The 19,447-nt window shown below is 57.6% G+C and overlaps 1 protein-coding gene across 1 annotated transcript; it reads right to left on the bottom strand.

The window, feature by feature from the left end:
* Positions 1-6,303: 6,303 nt before the first annotated feature.
* Positions 6,304-14,917, bottom strand: LOC113623099 (40S ribosomal protein S2). The gene is given in 8 exon segments (XM_071066761.1): positions 6,304-7,167; positions 7,169-7,332; positions 7,335-7,409; positions 7,412-7,487; positions 7,489-7,839; positions 12,478-12,487; positions 13,568-13,861; positions 14,856-14,917. Coding segments are annotated over 8 exon segments (1,110 nt in total). The 3' UTR covers positions 6,304-7,089.
* Between the last annotated feature and the right edge of the window lie 4,530 nt (positions 14,918-19,447).

The raw sequence follows: 19,447 nt of genomic DNA, 5'->3' as shown, positions 1-19,447 counted from the left end.
AACGTCTACCAAATGCAAGACGTTAACTACTTGATGAAGCACTCTTCATTCCAGAGAAGGTCACAATTCGCCCATCACCACCTGAAGCCAGAAGATCTCTGGATTGAAGGAACGTGGGCCCTGCAGGCACCCTGATTCTTATCAGCAACCCCAGCCCTCGACTATGACTCTTCACACACGGCTCCCGGGATGGGACACACAGTTTTGAGGGCGTTAGTCCACTATGGTCCCCTCTGCCTGGCAAAGCAATAAAGTTATTCTTTTCTACTCCACCCAAAACTGTCTCTGAGATTCAATTTGGTGCTGGGATACAGAGGCCAGATTCGGCATCACTATCAAGTCTGTGCACCCCGAGAAGCGGACACTCATCTCAGCCCAGGGTGTGGAAGAGGCCACATCCCACGTGCAGAGCTGAGCCATGTCCTAGATGCAGCCCTAACCCTCGGCTATTGACAGAGAAAATGTATTAACCCACGATCGATACGGACGCTTCCTTAATTGCGAACTTTGATGCATCCTTCCAATATACTAAAACCCCTAATGAAGACGTGTACGAGATTAACAGACGCAATTAGAAATAGAGTCTTTTTGTTTCATTCGATACAGAATCAGCTTTTTATTGCACAATTTATAACACCTTCACACTTTCAAAGTCAAGGAACACAGAAAGGGGAACTCAGCATGCCAGAGTGTATCACACATAATTATCTTTGGAGGAAAATAAGAACAAAAGTATGAGATAAATCTCACTGCCTGTTGAATAGTGAAAACCCACATGAAACAGAAAAATGTCCGTAAGTTTGTGTTCATCACAAGCGACTTTCCAAATTGGCTTCTTAAACCTTTGTGACCTTCAAGACTGGTTAAATCTCCTAGCCAGCATTTTCGACATGAAAACACAGTATTTCAGGAACATGTACTATTAGAGTCTCAGCGGGTTTTTGTAGCGTTGCCGCCAAGGTCAGAAAGACAGGCAGCCAGGAGCCCCGCAGGCAATCATCTTCACCTGAGGGCAGGCTGGGGCAGGACCCCGTGCACGCCCAGCTAGGGGTCTGCAGGCACACAGAACGTGGCCGGGAGCCCAGGGCTGTCAACAGGCTGTGTCCGTAACAGTGAGGACACCTCCTGCCCTGGCCATCACCCACTGTGTCCAGAGGCATGGAGGACCCTGCTTCCATGAATGAGGCAACGGTCCAGAAAACCACCTGAACCCAGGGCCGGACCTAGGACGCTGAGGCTGGACAGACACCCTTTACCAGACGCCAACTCTGATATCACCTGGCAGGTCCAAACCAGTCACAGCAGCTGAGAGCTGCACCCAAACACGGGTTTGCCCCTGGGCCTCGTGGTGGACACCCACCAACCAACGCTCAGACCACAGCGGGCACTGAATGACCTCTGCTGTTCAGAGCACCAAGCAGGAGACACAGGGAGGCACGTGAAGAGCCATGTGTATTAGGCTGACATCTGCAAGCCCCCTGAGCCACCAGACAGGGAAGAGCTGGGGGGGGGAAGAAGGGGAGGAGAAGGGGAGGGAGTGGTGGGAGGGCAGGGCTCTCCAGGCTAACACAACCTCGGAGCTTAAACGAGAAAAACTACGTCCAACTGCTGACTGTCCCTTGTGCGATTCCTATAACGAGCATTAAAAACAATCAGTGGGAATTATTTTGACTTTCAGGAAACCCTCTAAAAAGCTGAGGACTTCCTCAGGGGAGGGTCACAGTAAGATTCTTTCATGCATTAAAATCCGATTAAGACCTAGGAACAATGGTCATTCTCAGTCTCAGTTGCAAAGAAGTTAATCGCAGAGACTTGGAGAAACCGGAAGGAGGCTAGGCGCTTTCTCTGCAACCATCAGGGACGGGCCTAAGCCAGCAGCAAAGTGGAACAATTAGTTATGAAAAATGAGGCTTCGGGGCTCTTGAAGAACCTCAGGAACTTGAAGATTTGGGGACACAGGGTGCACAACAATATTAACATACTTAACACTACTGAACTATACACTTAAAATGGTTTAAGAAGATAAAATTTATGCTGTGTGCATGTTACCATGATTTAAATGATAAATCAATTTTTTCCAAAGATTTGGGGCAGGCAGAGGTCAAACTGACCCTTGTCACTGCCTCACTGTCCCCCTCAGCTCCTGAGGTCTGCCGTCTCCCTCGCTGGCAGGTGGTAATTCACCCTAGCTGAACAGTACTTTCCTGGGCCACTGCCTGCGGGCTAATGTCCAAGCGCCCGGGTGGGACGCTGGTGCCTCAATCATCTTCTGCCCCACCCTGGAATGGGTGTCCCCAGCTAAGAGAGGACAAACTTGGTCCCCAGCCATGGGGCCTGCCTGCTTCCTGGGACTCCAAGTGCCCTTCAGCTGGACAGAGCCAGCTCGCCAGTGGCTATTAGGTCTCCGCCAACATCCAGGAGGTGGTTTTGTAAACTCTCCAGCTCATCTAGGAGGGTCTCGAGGTCACATGGGGCAAGCAGCCCTCTGTGAGGGAGACCTGGGTCCCTCTTGCCATGACCTTGGGCTGGCAGAGGGCAGCTTCCAGAGAGGGCTGACCCGACCCCAGCCTCCCAGCAGCCAGGGGCATAAATCTTCGCACCCCAAGAGGAGCTGGGGCACATCCCTGCGTCTTCTATTAGGATGGCCCTATAACGTCACCCACACAAGGAGAGGCTTTGGAGGGTGGCCAGAGGGCCCCACCAATCATTCTGCAGGCGTGAACTGGGCCAGCCAAGCTGGGACATGCGGTCCCTAGTTACAGTCCCACCCTGGTATCTGGGGACCTAGAACAAACGCTCATCTGATGCAAACACACTCACTACTCAGGCCTTTCCCTAGCGCCCGTCCTCACCCTCGGCTTCTCCCCACCACAGAGGAGATCAGAGGCTAAGGGCAGAGTGACATGCCCCAGCTCACGGCGCACCAGCGGACCCAGACGCTGGCGGTGAAAGCTCTCCATGCCCACGCATTGCAGCTTGACCTGAGATCTAAGGCTGGTTTATCATGTGTGCTGATGTGTTTCCAGGTTGACTGGGATCTCAAGGGTCAATGCTAACGAGAATTTATTATTTCCTATTTTTTTAATTGTGGTAAAATACACAGAACATAAAATTTACCATTTTTAAGTGCACAGTTCAGTATGAAGTACAGTTACCGGTGCTGTGTAACCACCACTGTAATAGGGAAAGACCTTTGTATCCTATTACAAGTTCATCACTAAAGGCATATTGCCTATAAGCTTAAATTATACATAATGGCCCATCTCTGGGGATCCTGCCTCCCAGATCATCATCATGAAGCTAAAACACCTTTAACTCACAGGAAACATCCTGACTAGGCCCACCTGTGAAGCCTGCAGGAAGGAAGGAGTGAACCCATCCCCTCCACAGTCTGACCAGAACCAGGCCTCCTCTCCCCCTCTTCAGCATAAAAGAAGCCTGAATTCTAACTTGGGGAAGATGGTTCTTGGGGACAAGAGTCCACCATCTTCTTGGTCTTCTGGTTCCCGAATAAAGTCACCCTCCCTTGCACCAACCCTCATCCCTCGATTCACTGGCCTGTCGTGCGGCGAGCAGTACAAGCTTGGGCTCAGTAACATCACTACCATCCAGCTCCAGAACTTCCCCACCCTGCAAACCTGAAACTCTGCCCCCATTAAACGCTAACTCCCCATTCCCCTCCCCCAGGCCCTGGCGCCCACCATCTACTTCCCGCCTCTACGCATTTGACTATTCTAGACACTTCACAGAAGCGGAATCATCTCGTACTTATCCTTTCGTGACTGGCTCACTTCACTCAGCATAATGTCCTCAAGGTTCATCCACGTGGTAGCAGTGTCAGAACTTCCTTCCTTTTAATACTAAATAATATTCCATCGCATTTACGCATGTAGACTTTAAAACAACCAGAAAGCTGTCCTCAGCCCCCAAGGCTGCCTCGAGGCCAGAAGCACCCGATGGGAGAGGCCGGTCTGCGGGCCAGGCCGCAGGTCATGGCGGCTGCGACCTTCAGATGGACTCTCCTCTTCCTGGGTTGTGAGCTGCCCTGTCCTCTGGGGCCACTCCACACGTGGCCCTGAGAGCAGTGTTCAAACTAATAAAAGCAAATGGAGTTTCTGATTGCTCCTAATGAAGTTATGGGGCTTCTGATGCTCACTGGACGAGAAGTTAATGCTGAAAGACGGTGGGCATCTCCTGTCATCCTTTCAAGGGGAATGGAGCAGCTCTGGGGCCCCGGCCGGCACTGCTGATGGGTGGGGGGCTGCGGGCACTTGGCTCTCACTGGCTGGCCCTTCTGCCCACTGCCAGGGCCCGGGACCTCCTCCGGGGGCGAGCTGCCCAGATGCTGAAGGCTGCAAGACACCCACTCAAACAGAAGGGCACTGCTACGAGGGATGCAGCCTAAAGGCAACGAGGGATGCAGCCTAAAGGCAGCCTGGGGGATGCGGGGAGGACTGTCCATTCCTGGGGTTTTTCACATTTCAAAAAGCCCCATAAACCAGGACCCCCTGACCCCTGTGGCACACTGAGTGTGAAACCCTTGAGTGGAACCATCCATACACAGACACTGACCCTGAAGTGCACAGGTAACTCAGAATCCCAACCCCAGACAGGTGCTGCCACGATCCTATGCACATCGTTAGTGAAAGTGGCTGAGGGTTCAGGATGGGGTGTGGACGACTCCCCTGCATCAAACCCCTGATGTTCAAGCTAGCTGCCTTTCCAGCTCATCGTGTGTGTAGACAAGGCTCTCGGCTTCAAGGAGACGGAGCGTTCCGAGGGCAGGCCTGCTCACCCCGTCCTCACTCCACCAATCCACATGGACATGCTGGAACCAATAATCCCCATCCCCCAACCTCCATGCCATCCTGCAGCGCAGGGCAGGGTGTCCAGTTCCTGCCCAGCTCTGCCACCAGCTCCCCAGAAGGCCCTGGACCAGCCGCTCTCCTCCCCTGGGCTCAGTTTCCCCCTACGGACCCTGTCACATCCAAGACCCTCTCCTCTGAGCAGCCCCGTGCACAGACGCTCCCCTTCTCTCAGGCTAGCTCAGGCCACTGGGCGGTGAGTCAGACCAGGAAGGTGGCCCCCCTCCAGGGCTGAGTCAGGACGGGCCACCGCCTTCGCTGGACCCCTTCCCCTCGGCCAGAGGTGGACTCTGGGGCCGCGGCGCCAGTCTGGCCAATGTACAGGGAGGCCGCTGTGCACAGGAGAGAGGTTTCCCCTAATGAAAGGACACGGGGGCTTCTCCACCCCCTCTTCCTGCCCAGGGGAGGATGACGACAGCGGCTCCGGGAAGGGTCCCCAGAGGTGCAGCGAGCCCCCAGAGGCAGGAGCATGGCCACCCCCACATCCCAGGCTGAGAATCATCCCCCCAGGGACACCGTCCTCTGCGGCCGAGAGCGTCCTACCCCACGCGCCACCTGCTCGGAACCCCTGTGCTTTCGGCTCAACCCCTGAGCAATTTGGAGGGGCCCCTCCACCTGGGCTGCCCAAGTCTCCCTGCAGAGCTGGCCCCCCGAGGCTCAGCACACACGGCAGCCGCCAGGGAGCGAGCGGCCCATGCTCTGCCCGGCCGGCACCTGCCCGCCCAGTGACCCTCGGACACCTCACCCGCGTGGTGGCACCTGCTCCTCCAGGTGGGACCCCTGCAGGCTGCCCTCTCGGTAACAGCAGCTCTTACCCCACCCGACAAAACCCTGTGGCAGCTGCTCCCGGGGACCTGGGTCCCTCTACCCTCAACCCCAGAGCCCCCATTATGGCTTCACTGCTGTTTGCTCTCCCCGGGAGGCCCCCGCCTGCCCCAAGCGCCCCCCTGGGACCCTCCTCCCTTCCAGCCTACACCTCTCCGCCCACATCCCTCGCTCGGTGCCCAGCACGCTGCCACCCTGCACGTGGCACTGGGGGACTGGATCCTGAGAGGCCCATCTCAACACCCCAAGCCCTCGCGTGGGGCCTCCACCACACCCCTTCCAGCCAGCCCCATTTACAGATGAGCAAACCGAGGCAGAAGGCCATCAGGGATGACCAGAGTGGCACAGGTATGGACTCACCTGTGCAGAGGGTAACTGGAGATGGTGGGTGGCATGGGGCTGCCATAGACGGAGGGAATGGGGGGCAAGTCTCCCAGATTCTAGAAACAGCACTGCTTGTCTTTGCTTTGAATCGTAGGAACGTTGGTTCAGAGGCAGGACTGCTCCTCTGTCACTCCTGGGGCCTCCCTGTGGCATGAAGCCCAGACGTCGGGGAAGGAGCCCCCAGGGTCACAGCCCCACTGGGGGCCTCCCGCCCGCCCCACCCCAGGAGAGCCTCATGTCCGGGGCCCAGCTGCTCCCACCTCCCTCCATCCCCTCCTTGGGGTCCCACCACCGTCCCAGGAGACGTCCCAGGTTCTCTCAGCTCCCCCAGCCAGGGAGGATCCCGTTTAGGGGGAGGTCTCCTCCTCTCCCCGTCCCTGTCCTCCTTCTCATCCACGCACCCCGGACTCCCCGACCCCATCCTTAAAGGAGGGCGAGAGCCCAAGAAGCACAGACATTCCCGGAGGCCACTAAAGACAGACACCTGCTGGACGGCGCCGGGAGACACTGAGAACAGAAGCACCGGAATCGGCAGCTCAGAACAGCCACGGCCACAGCGACATGCAGCTCAGAACAGCCACACAGACTCGCAAATACCTCAAAACCCGACATCCCTCTGGGCACAGCGCAACTAAAGCGCGATTAGCGCCAAGGGTCACTGACTTCCACCTCCCAGGGACTGGTAACCCCTCTGAGGGCACGTGCGACTGTTAAAAGACCTCTGAAGTCTCACTTCTAAGTGACATCCAAGCCGCAGAGCAGAGCGTTTACAAAGCAAAGAGCAACAACGAGGCCACCAGAGCTCTGGAAGCAGCCGTCGGGGGGGGGGCCTTCGGGGCCACAGTCCAGCGGTCAGAGATGGGAGCGGGGGGCCAGGGTCACCCAGACCACACGACCCAGGGCCCACCTGGAAGCCGGTCCTGGGGCGGTGTCGCCTCATGTGCAAGTGCAAGTTAAAGGGTGTTCTAGGAGGAATTAGGCTTTTCTTTTTATTTATTTTTTTAACCGGCTTCACTTACTTTGTTTTTCTCATGTAAAACAACATGGTGGCTGCAGCTGTAGCCTGGGTCCGCTGCACGGAGACTCTGGTTCCCATGGGCCTTTACAAGATGGCCAGTGAAGTCCTGATACGGAGACTTGATGAGTACCGACTCTTTCCAGAGATCAGGGCTGAGACACCTGTAGGTCTTGGAAGCGGCATCACAGGTGGCCTTGGCAACGTCACCCAGGCTGGTGGTGCAGCCCCTGGCGGGATGCGGCAGGCGTCAATTCCAGCCATCAGCAGTAGCTTCCTGGGCACAGGGGCTGAGATGACGCCAGTGCCCCGGGGGCAGAGACGAGGCGCACAAGCACAGAGCCACAGCGGCCAGTCACCTGGGAAGGGACGGTATGGGGCCTGCCGATCTCATTCCCCCCAGGAGCCTCGCCACACGGGCACGATGGGGAGCTTGGCCAGAATTATGGCCCCATGGAGGGCAGTGGCTACCTCCTTAGAGCACTTGACACCCAAACCGACACGTCCCTTGTAATCCCCGATGGAAGCGAATGCCTTGAACCTGATCCACTGGCCAGCACGGGTCTGCTTTTGACCAGGAATAATCTTCAAAACCTCGTCCTTGAGAGATGCCCCCAGGAAAAAGTCAACGATCTCAGATTCCTTGACGGGCAGCAGGAAGAGACAGATCTCCTCCAGGGACCTGATCTTCACGTCCTTGACCAGGCGGCCCAGCTTGGTGACAGGGAGCCACTCCTTAAGCTCCGGGGCCTCAGCCCCGGCCCTGAGCCCGGCCCAGGTGCCGCTGCCAAAGCCCCCGAGGAAGCCACCGCAGCCTCTCACTCCAGGGGCCCCTGGGGCGCTGGGCTCTCCCACAGCACCGGTGTCATCCGCCCTTCGGCGTTTTGACGGAGAAGCAGCAGAATTAGGCTTTTATGTCGATGTTCATGAAAAGAGCGTGCAGAACGTGTCCCTAACTGGGAGAAAGCACGCACACAGCGTACCTTGTTTCTACCTAAATCTGTGATGCGTCGTCTACGTCAACGTGGTGACACCGAAATGCCTTCACAACGTTCTGCAACTCGGACCTCAGTGAGAACCGGGAGGTGTTCATAGGAACTTGACCTTGGCAGGCATCTCTGTGGGAGAGATTCGTCACAGTGCACCCAGGTGTGCCCTGCAACCCCAGATGGAATTTCCTTCCCCACCTCCAGATGGAGGATAAGAGAGAACACAGTTCTCACAGAACTCCAAGGGCTGCTTCTAGCAAGAAAGGAACAAACTTCTATGAGCCAAAATTTTATTACATTTTCTGTTTGGAGCTATATTTGAAATCAATTATTCACATTCCTGCACAGGCAGCCAAACGTGTCCCCAGCAACTTGTCAACAGCCGTTTGCCTTGGTCACTGTGTTGACTTTGGTGCTGAGGGACAAGGATGCCTGCCACGCGGGGCTTAAAAGAGGGAGTGAGCACCTGGTACCTTCACAGGTGATGCTCCCCCGGCTTCCACTCAGCTCAGTAACACACAACACTCAGAAGGTCTCTCCCCGTTGCTGGGGTTTGTGGAGAAGCTGGTAGCATCGTTATCCCTTTCCCTGTTTTATGTCGAGGGTCTCAGCCATAAGCACTAAAAGGAATCAGTTCCAGGTTCTTATTTCCTAATAAAAGAAAGATTCTCCCTGCTCACACTACTTCTCTGTGCCGGGAGACGGAAGCTCCGTCAAACCCGACTGATTCCAGCCGACACAGAGGATTCGGGGCAGACGGGGTTGTAGGGGCCAGGGGGCCTCCCCCGACGTCAGGGCCCGTGGGCCCCTCCACTTGGGAAGGGGCGGCCTGGTCAGCGTTGGCTGGAGCCCAGCCCACACCAGGCCACCACTGTCGGGAAGGCAGAGCCCAGACGCCCTGAGCCTCCAGTGGGATGGACGAGCCAGCGGATGCTGCCCTGGCCCAAGTCAGACAAGTTGGCGCTTGGTGTCCCCTTGTAGCCTGCTGTGTCCACGGGGCCTCATAGGGTCCTGTCATGGAGAACGTGCTCCCAGCGACACTCTGCAGCTGAGGGGGTGTGCGAGCATCCTCGGGGCTCCCGTGGGCAGCAGAGAGGGACCACGCGCTGTCCGGGGCTGCGGACCCCAGGCTGGAGCTCCCACCCGGGCATCTGGACACAGACGCTGGCTCCACAAGACACGCCCCAGGGTTGCAGGCGGGAATGCTAAAGAGACGTGTCGAGAATGGGATGAATCTTCCCACACATGTGCGCTTGCACGTGCACGGGCACGTGGACATGCACATGTGCACAGCGCACACCCACACATGCCTGCACACATGCACACACACACACACACAGACCTCCCTCCCCAGGCTCTGCCTGGGACACCAGGCCAGTCGTCACCTGCAGCTCAGCTGCCCCGGGTCTGGGGCGTGGACCCCAGCTCTGCTCCGCCCCTGCAGCCTGGCCCCTCTCAACGCACCTCTGCAGCCCCCACTAAGAGGCAGAGTTTCCCCCTGCTCCTGGAACCCGGGCTGGCTTTGCAGCTGCAGAGGAAAGGACAGGGCACCAGCGCCAGCCTGAGCTCTGCACGTGTCCGCCCACCGTCTTGGACCCTGTGACCGCTGTGAGGACAGGCCCAGGGCCGGCGGGGGTGGGGGTGGGGAGACAAGGGGCCCCCTGGGGGTCAGCTGAGCCGTGAAGGCGCACCAGCCAGCCCCGGCTGACCCCGCGCACCCCACCTGTGGGAAAGCCCCCGCCCCCCGCCCCCACAGAGGCACCCAAGGGCCCAGAGGCACTGAGCGCGGGGGCGAGGAGGGGCGGGTTGCAGCTACAGTGCGGGAGGTGACAGCAGCACTGTCCCATCTGCAGGATCGACACCGGGCGCTCCCAGCAAGGAGGAGTCTCATCAGATGGCCAGGCCGCCCAGAGTGGTGTCGCCCAGCTCCCCCGCTCTGTAAACCAGAGTACTGCTGTGATGGTCAGGTCAGGGCCGCCCGTCCAGGTGCAGCTTTGCAACAAGAGGGCAGAGGAGACCACACACGGGCCTGCTGAGAATCACATGGGTAAGGAGACCCTGCAACACTCCTCCCCCTCCGACCCCCGCCACTTCCGGCAGGGAGGTGGCTGGCAGGGGTCCTGACACTGATGCGCACGACACGCCCTTGGCCCTGCGTGGCTGTGAGGACTGCCGCCTGGGGCCTCCCCGGTGACCTGGGCTCACACCTAAACATGGCCTTTACCTCTTCCGTCGCCCGTCCACAGCCGCATCCAGCCCGCCTGCACCTGGACTCCCACCATAGCCTCCTCGAGGCCAGCCTCCCCAGCACAGTTCCCCCTGCCTCCCCTCCCAGGCCAGGCTTTGTCAAGCAGAGTGTTTGTTCCCATCACCACCATCCGGGGGCCTGCTGGGGCTCCCCGTCCCCCTGTGGGCCGAGGTCCAGCCCCACACTTATGACAGGGGGGCCTTCAGTTGCTGCGCTGACTCCCCGAGTGGCCGAGGGACCCACCTGGATGCCAGATGCCGACAGGCAGGACGAGCCTTGTGCCTCCGTGAAGGAAGGGAGGCCCGGGGAGAGAAGGGGAGGACGCTGGCGGGGGCAGTGGGCGCCACTCCAGCAAAGGCACAGGGGCAGGGGGCCGACTCCAGGACTCCCGTCTCCTCCCTGTCCCATCCTGTGGGCAAGTGCAGGGGCAAAGGAGGGCCAGAGAGACCCGCCGGGCAGCCTGGAGCCAGGAGCCGCATCCGGCACCATCACCAAGAGCCCACTGGCTGAGCCATGGAGGTTGAGGGTCAGGAGACAAGGGGAGAACCGGGGAGTGGCAGGGATCTGGTTAGAAAAGGTCTCACTGGCGAGGTGGGGGGACGGAGGCAGCTGGGGCCACAGAAGAGCAGCAGGGGGGAGGCTTGTGGTGGATGGGCTGTTCTGTGTCGTGACAGTGGAGCTGGGTATGTGAGTTTATACATGTGGTAAAGCTGCAGAGAACTAGACACACACGCTCCCACACGCACACACATGCACGCACACGGGGCATGCACATGCGCGAGAACGCACACGAGGGCACACAGACTGGTGGGATCTGATGGAGGTCGGGGACAGTGTCGCTGCTGTCAATACCTGCACGACGCTCCCTGGGGGAAACCGGGTGAGGGTGGCCAGGACTCCTCTGTTATTTCTTACAACTGCATGTGAGCCTACAATTATCTCAAGTTTTGTCAAAGTCCCGCTGGCTGGCGCTTGGAGAAGAGGCTAGAAGGAGGTGGAACCCCATGAGGGATGACCTGCTGGGGGTCGGGGGCCGCAGGAGGGGCTGACCCGGAGAAGCGAGGGTGGGATGGCTGCTGGGGCTTCAAAGGGAGGAGAGGGACCAGTTCCCCCAGGTGCCCCCCAAACAGACAGCAGAGGCTCAGATGGAAAGGAACCAAACTCATAACTTTGACAGGTCACTTGAGTTTGGGAATGAGGCTAGTTTGCCAGAATGATTCTTCCCTCTTTAATTAAAATCCTTTATTAACTGCCAAACTAATACCTTCCCCCAAGACAGACAAGATAATGAGCCCACATCCTTCAGCCCAGGCGGGCAGCCGTCCAAGCAGGCGGGGTGGACTCAGGAGAGAGGCCAGGCCACCACAGACTCGCCTCACTGGGCTGTAGGCATGGCCCAAACCCAGGGTAGGGGTCCCATCTGGGGCAGAAATCACATCTGACCAGACCCTGAGTACGACAGGTTCTGGACGCCAAGGGATGTCTGGCCTGTGCCCCAGGAGCCCTGGCTGTGACCACAGACAGGGAGAAGGGGCAGGTACGGCCACCCTGCCACGGGGGCACCACGGGGGCAGTGACTGTCCACCAGCCTGGCTCAGGGCCTGGATATCGGCCCTAAATTCATTTTCTTTTCATTTCATTTGAAACATTCCAAACAGACAAGAATAGGGACCCATATAACAAAAGCCATGTACAGACCACCAGCCTTACCCAATGTGAAACCATACTCCCTCCTACCCTTTAAGTATAAAATAAATACCAGTGTCATGACTCCACGCTGATGCAAATGTTATTGCAAAAAGTAAATACATGGGAAAAAGAGACAAATCTCCCAAAACTTCCGTGTAGAAGAACCCCAAGTAGTTAGTTAGATACTCTCCCTAACGATGTCCCTTAAGTATGGGCCGTGCACAGTGACTTCCTCCCAGAGGACACTATGAACAGGGGGAAAACAATGACCTGACAGGGGAGGCACCTGACAGACCCCAGGCAGGTGATCAAGGTCACCATCAGCAGCCAGAAGTCATGTGGCAAGTACGGCCCACACCCTGGGTAGGACGTGATGAGAAGGGCACTTTCCTCTGCGGTTTCTTTTCCGAAAACCACCGTGCCCTTGTCTAATCACGACAAAAACCTCAGCTGAATCCCAACAGAGACACGTCTTACAAAACGCCTGACCGGTACTCCTCAAACTGCCAAGTGGATGGAAAACAAGGAGAGTCTGAGAAACTGCCCCAGCCAGGAGGAGCCTCAGGAGACACTACCCGTAAGTGTCATGTGGCGTCCTGGGTAGGACCCTGGGACAGAAAAAGGACATTAGGCAAAAACTACGGAAATCTCAATGAAGTATGGACTTTGGCTCATGACAATGTATCGACATTGGTTCACTAATTATGGCAAATCAGCCGTACTGGCGTAAGTGGTTAATAATACTGGAAACAGGGCGTTGAGGGGGATACGGAACCCTCTGGACTTTGTACTCCATTTTTCTGTAAATCTAAAACTAGTCTAAAAACTCAAGTCTATTAGTTTTTTAAAAAAACTAACCCCTGATTGTCCCCAGTGTCCCCCAAGGTCCCTCAGCTCCTTCTTTGGAGGACACTGAAGGTTTATTGGGGCTAAAAAACAAAAGACTCAGGAGGGGAAGCTGGCCCCAAAGAGGCCAGAGGCCTGTGTGTGCTGAGGCCCGGGCGGACCTGTCTTTGCGTCCTTAGCACCAGGTACGGACCCCTCTGCGCACGGGGAGGGGCGCGCGGGGACACCCGCTCGGGAAGAGCGGGGCTCGACCCTCACCCCCGGGAGTCGTCAGCATCACCCGGGTGGGCTGCGAGATGCACGCAAGCGCGATGGGGGTGCCGGCTGCTGCTCCTCGCTGGTAGCGAGGCCAGGAGGGGTCGCAGGCGTCCCCCCTCGCAGAGCCGCAGACACCGGGGCGCGGGCTCCGCACCACACCCGGGCCCCCCGAGGACCGGGCAGGGCGAAGGTCTCGGGATGCCCGCCCTGCTGGGGTCCCCTGCTCCCCAGACACTGCCGCCCGGACCACAGCGGCCTTCGAGGGCCCAGATCCCCGAAGGGCCGCCTTGCCACGGGGACCGCGGGGGTGGGGAGCGCCCCGAGCCAGGCTCTGGGTCTCAATCCCGACTCCCTCGGCACCGGGGCCTCCGTGTCCCGGGCGGGAAAATGACGCCCACGGTCGGGCCCAGGGCGGAACCTGAACGCGGGTAACGCGGCCAAGCGGCACCTGCACAGGTGCGCCGGGCACCCTCTGGGGAAGTTTCCGGCTTCTGGTTCCTCCCCCCGCGCGCGCACACGGCAGGACGCGCGCTCCGGGACCCGCAGGCCGGCTCCCGCGCGCTCCTCGGTCCTCGCGCGCCCCCTGGCGCCCGGCGGCCGCCCCTGCAGGCGGTACGGGCCGGCCGCCAGCGCGGTGAGCAGCGCCCTCGCGTGGACACGCGCCGTCTCCGCCCGCCCGGAGGTCCGCGGCCCGCGTGGAGGCCACTCCGGGGCTGGCCGCGCGCCAAGTCCGAGCGGCCCTCTACAATCCAGCAGGGGCCGGAAAACGAGCGCACAGGCCTGGGCCGTTCTACATTCGACAGAACTGACGCTTGAGAACCCCTGGGGGACCTCTTTCCGTTTATGACAGCCGTGGGGGGTGGAAAGCTCAGCGTCACGCGGGGCCCTGGGCGTCGCCTGCCGTCACCCGGCCCTGTGGCTGGGGGGAGAGGGGCGCCCCTGTAGATCCCACGACCGCGGCACACGGGGTAACCCAGCCAGTCAGAGCTGGCCACCGGCTCCGACCTCCAGTTCCGGGGCTGGTATCTGCGCGCGTCCTCCACAGCAGTGCGGCCCCTGGCCAGGCTCACAGGCTACACGTCTCCCGGGGCAAGGCGACCCCGCGCCAGCGCAGACGCGCCCAAGCCGGCCCTTCCAGAAAGGGGGCGCACCGGGACCCACCCCTCCAGAAGGGGGCGCACCGGGACTTACCTCTCCAGAAGCGGGTGCACTGGGGTCGACCCCTCCAGAAAGTTGCGCGCAGGGACCGAGGCTTCCAGGAGGGGAAAGACGCAGAGCCTGCGCAGCCCCTCCCCGCAAGTGCCCGGCGCGCCCCTCCCCCAGCCCGGCCCCGAGGGCGCACACCTGCTCCCGCGGTGGCGCCGGCCGGGCCTGCGCACGTCCTGCCCGGCACCCGGGCCCTCGCGGAGAGCGAGGGAAACTGAGGGCGGGGAGAGAGGGGCCGGGCGGGCGGAGGGGCGATCTGCAGCCACCCAGAACAGCCCTCCATGGGCTGACCGTGCTCAATTCAAATGCAGTCCTCCGGGTCATTAGCAGGGTGTATTTGCCATAAGAGGACAGCACACATTGTAACGTTTTGTTCGCTTGATTTAGAACTTCATTGTTTGCACAGAGGGTGAGAGGCTTGCTCCGTGAGCGCCGGGCTGTCCCCCAGGATGCCCCGGGGTGACAGCAACCACCCGGGACCCACGGGGCGGGAAGGGGCTCGCCCCGAGCAGAGGGGCTGCCCTGCCGACCGCACCGAGTGGCTGCTGTCCTCCACCCCAGCCAGAGCACAGCGCTTGCTGAGAATGACCATTCGCCGCGTCCAGAAGGTGCAGTGATTGGGAGCTCAACCACCCCCTTAGGCGAGTGACCAGAAAATTTCTGAACCTGTTCCCCCCACGCCAAAAAATGGCCCCTGTGACACCCACTGTGCTTGGGTCCTTGGCAGTTTCTACCTAACAAGCACGGGGCTTCCAGCAGAGCCTGGCCTTCAGCAGAGGGCAGCTCCCGTGATCGTCAGTCTTCTCCCCACCCCACCTCCTGCACCAGCCTTCTGCCCCATTAGGGCCAGCTGGGGCCCCATCCACAAGCCAGCCCTCCCCCCTGTGCTCAGTGCCCTCTGGCCACCGGGACCTTGAATGGCCTCCCTCCAAGTCACCAGGGAAGGAGCTCTAGAGCCAGGTGACCCAGGACCAAATCCCAGCTCCACCTGGTACTGTGTGACCTGGAGCAAGTGGCTTAACCTCTCTGTGCTCAGTTTCCCCATCTATAAAATGGGGTTGATAATGCCCACCTTATAGATTGTTGTGAGAAGTAAGCGATTCACTGTGTCAAATACACAGGACAGTACTTGACACGTCATCAGCACCAGGTAGGTAGGTGTTGCTGTTGTTATACCACGTCACTAACACAGGACTGCACGAAGAGCAAGGACTCAGGACACTGATTGTGTTGAGGGTAATGTGCACATTTCCCTAGTGAACAGTTTTGGTCAAGTTCAAAGAGAAGACTCATTAGCGGGACAGCAGTTACACTAAGTGGCTCTTCAACAGGACCTCTAGCAAAGAACAGGGTCAGGGCTGGACCTCCCCCCCCACCCCCGTCCCCCCTCAGACCACACCCCCAAGGCTTCATGGGCCTGCGGAGTCCCACTGGCAGGGCCCTCACTCAGGGAACCCACGCTGTTCAACACTCTGCTGTCACCTTGAAATGCATCATTGTATCTTTGGACTTGTGTTTGCTAGGTGAAGTCTCAGGGGACAACGTGCGTGCCCACCTGTCCCCCGCCACCCCATTCACACACAGCGTGGAGTCCCAGTGCCCCTGTGCATGGGAGGGCCCTGAGCCTCAGAGCAAGTACAGGTGAGCCTGTTACATCTATGAGCCCGCAGCAGGGAGCCCGCAGCCCTGAAAGGCCATGCTTTCCGTTCAAACCACAACTTGCTTCGTACACAGGAAGAAGGCAACAGCGTTCCAAGAGCCACGCGTGACCAGGAACCCTGTCTGTCCCTCTGCCCGGTATCCCTCGTGCTGGCCGACCACTCACGGTGAACTGACAGGAGGCAAAGATGGTACCCAGACCCCCCGTCACCACCACCCCGGGCCCTTCCTCCTGCATCAGCCAGGGCAGTGTTGAGAGAATGCGCACCCATCAAGAAGGGGAATAAAAGGTAGAGTTTTGTGCAGCATTTCCAACGTCTGGTAACAAAATACACATGCACGCCCAAACTATAAAAACTGTCATTTCACATCCTCCATGTACCGGTAAATGCTCTCGTATTTGCATTTACAGTTGCCATTGCACAATACAAAGAAAAGCGGACTCCTGCTAATAATTTAAATTTTTCTTTACTAGGGCATTAAACAGCAAAACTTTAAAACCATGACATAGAGAATGTGGAAGAAAAAAGCTTTATGTTTTAGCACCTCTAAGGGCACTTCTTCCTGCTCTACGAACAAAGGGCCAGAGTTTTCATTTTGCACTGGGCCCAGCACTCAGGCCCCACCGAGGTGATGCAGGAGGCTGCTTCCCAGGAGAGGCAAGTGCCCTGAGGAGCACTCTTCCGGAACAGGACACACTTAGGGAACGGAGGGCCCGACACAGAGCCCGGCGCGGTGCTTGTGAGCCACCTGCTCGGCTGCCCTGCCTCCAGAGCCTGACAGCCAGACCCACACACCCTGCCCAGCAGGACGCAATGACGCTGGAGTGAGACCCTCAGGACACACGAGGGACAAGTGCCCTGGACTGCATCAATCCTGGCCAGATCTCCACTGTGGGCCCAGAAACAGCTGGGGCCTCTTCCCTGCCTGCACCAGATGGCCTGGAACCTTCCTCTACAGGGAGGAGGGAGGGAGGGAGGGGCTCTCTGAGGGCATCCAAGCTCCTATCTGTCACCATGGCCCTTTTTTAAAACACAAAATACAGAGCAATAGCATAAAAAACTATGTAAACGCCCGTAAAAATACCAAGCTTCTCTTCTTCCTGAATAGACTCCATATCCAGGTTCCAGGCCTGGGTTTGAAGGCTGGGCTGTACTTGGTTCCTGGAGACGGGAACCCTAACCCCCTAACTCCAGGCCACGTGGCAGGCATCCCCCCGGCGACCCCACAAAGGGTCAGGCCCTCCCTCTAGGTGTTCATACAGGAAACTTAAACAAAACACGTTGTTTTAGGAGATGGTTAAAAATTATCTACAAGAGAAAACCATTTAGATGAAGGTGGGGGAGCACACGAAAGGCCTTTTTGGTCACCTAATTTTTACACAGCCACGGTACTCCTGACGGATTTCGGAAGCCCAAGACCTCTGGCTGTAGCCGTTGTGCCGCGATGCCCAAAGCACAGTGCTCAGGGCTGGAGTTTGTGTCCCTCCTGGCTCAGACCCCCTCCCTGGACCCCTGCGAAGTAACTTAGATGCACCGGAGCCTTCCTCGGGGGATGCTGCTGCCTCAGCGAGGCGGCGCGTGGGGAGCCCGGGCACACACCCGACACGCCCTCCCTGTTGGGCCTGAATGCCCTGAAGCTGGCCGAACTCACGTCTTCTGGATCTGAACGTCTGTGAACATCAGACAAAGCCCCTAGCATTCTGAAACCAGAGTGGGGTTACTAACTATAAAACCCCGTCTTTGAAATTACCCATTTTGGTGAATGAGGCACCAACTTCTATCCATTCCTACAACTCAACGTCTGAAATGGGGTATAAAAAAAATGAATTTATCTGCAAAGAACCAAATTACTTTTATTTTGGAAAAAAAATATGTGAATTGTGGTAACAAGTACCTATTGTCACATTTAAGAAAACTGACTTTAGGGGCTTCCCTGGTGGCGCAGTGGTTGAGAGTCCGCCTGCCGATGCAGGGGACACGGGTTCATGCCCCGGTCCGAGAGGATCCCACACACCGCGGAGTGGCTGGGCCCGTGAGCCATGGCCGCTGGGCCTGCGCGTCCGGAGCCTGTGCTCCGCAATGGGAGAGGCCACAGCAGTGACAGGCCCGCGTACCGCAAAAAAAAACAAAAACAAAAATTGACTTTAATTAAAACCTAAATCGAAAATCATGCTTCATATTTCAGTCTTAAGCTTTGAACTTCTGATTTGGCCACGGGATAGGTCTTATTTTTGTAATTCCTTCCAATGAGGCAGGTAATGATTACCTACATCAAGTCATTCAAATGTATTACAGCTGTTTCAGAGGTCAATTAAACTTCTTAGCATGACTAGAAACGTAGCTTTCTTTAAAAATAAGTTAATACAATGAGATTTTCTAATTATAAACATATGCTTCCTATTTTTAAAAATTTGTCTCTATCTCAAACTCATCAGGAGGTTTTCTGTAAAGTTTGCAAAGGGAAAATCATTTTTTTCTTCCTTCTTGAGCAAGTTTACTGATCAGTCAAGATGGACAGCCTGAAGTTCCTGACCGAGGCCAGGAACAGCACGGCTGCCCTGCAAGGCTCAGCTGTCCCACAGGATGACACAAGGTCCCCGTCATCACCAGGGCAAGGCCAACCACCCCCCCATCCTTTTACGTTCCAAGGGCCATTTACATTATTTTAGCAAGTCTCAACACATTTACCTCCTAGGCCTTCTTCAAATCAATCCTTGGACTACAAAGTAACAGGTGGTAAGAAAGAGGAAGGATGAACTGCCCTACCCAGTGCTCAGGAGAGGGACAGACTTCCGCCAGAGCCCAGAGTCCCGGCCAGTCACCCAGCATTTCCCATTACAGGTACAAAGGCAACTTAATTCCATACACCGTGATGGGGTGGCCGCGTGGAGGTGGCGAGCCTCAGGTCTAGGGAGTCATATAATCCCGGACGGAAATCTCAGCCCAAGCCTGCAGCTGAGCCTTTGTGCTAACAACTCACTTATCTCCCTAAGTCCCTCACCCAAATTCCCAACTCCTTTCATTGGTTTTATTTTTTCTTTCCACTTCTGGTTACAAAGCAAAATCAGAGTCTTTTTGTTTTGTTTTTTTTAGTCCCTTCCTGCAAGCTATTTCCCCAAGTGGATACCAATTCCCGAAAAACCCTTCCCTCGCAAGGAAATTGCCTCCAGGCTCGACACACGAGCCTTGGGGAGCTGCCTGCTTCCTCAGTGAGCCCTCCTGGTTCCCATGGAACAGTCACTTTCTTGAAGGGCAACCTGGGGGTTAAAAGACGAAGTCGTAATGGCAGCCAGTGCCAGCACCCCCAGCACCCTGCACGGTGACCTGCCGCTCCCCAGCCCCAGGCCCACCACGAGCCCCATGTCACAAGCGAACTCAAGCACAGGGAACCACGGAGGCGAGGAGCTGGCAGGGCTGGGCCGTGCAGAGGCCCCTGGCCCCCCAGCAGACAACAGCGCTTC

This window comes from Aethalodelphis obliquidens, unplaced genomic scaffold (genome assembly GCF_003676395.1).
Source record: "Aethalodelphis obliquidens isolate GAN/ISIS:26980383/991018 unplaced genomic scaffold, ASM367639v1 scaffold11, whole genome shotgun sequence".
Classification (NCBI taxonomy): Eukaryota; Metazoa; Chordata; class Mammalia; order Artiodactyla; family Delphinidae; genus Aethalodelphis; species Aethalodelphis obliquidens.
This window is presented reverse-complemented; position numbering and strand designations above follow the sequence as displayed.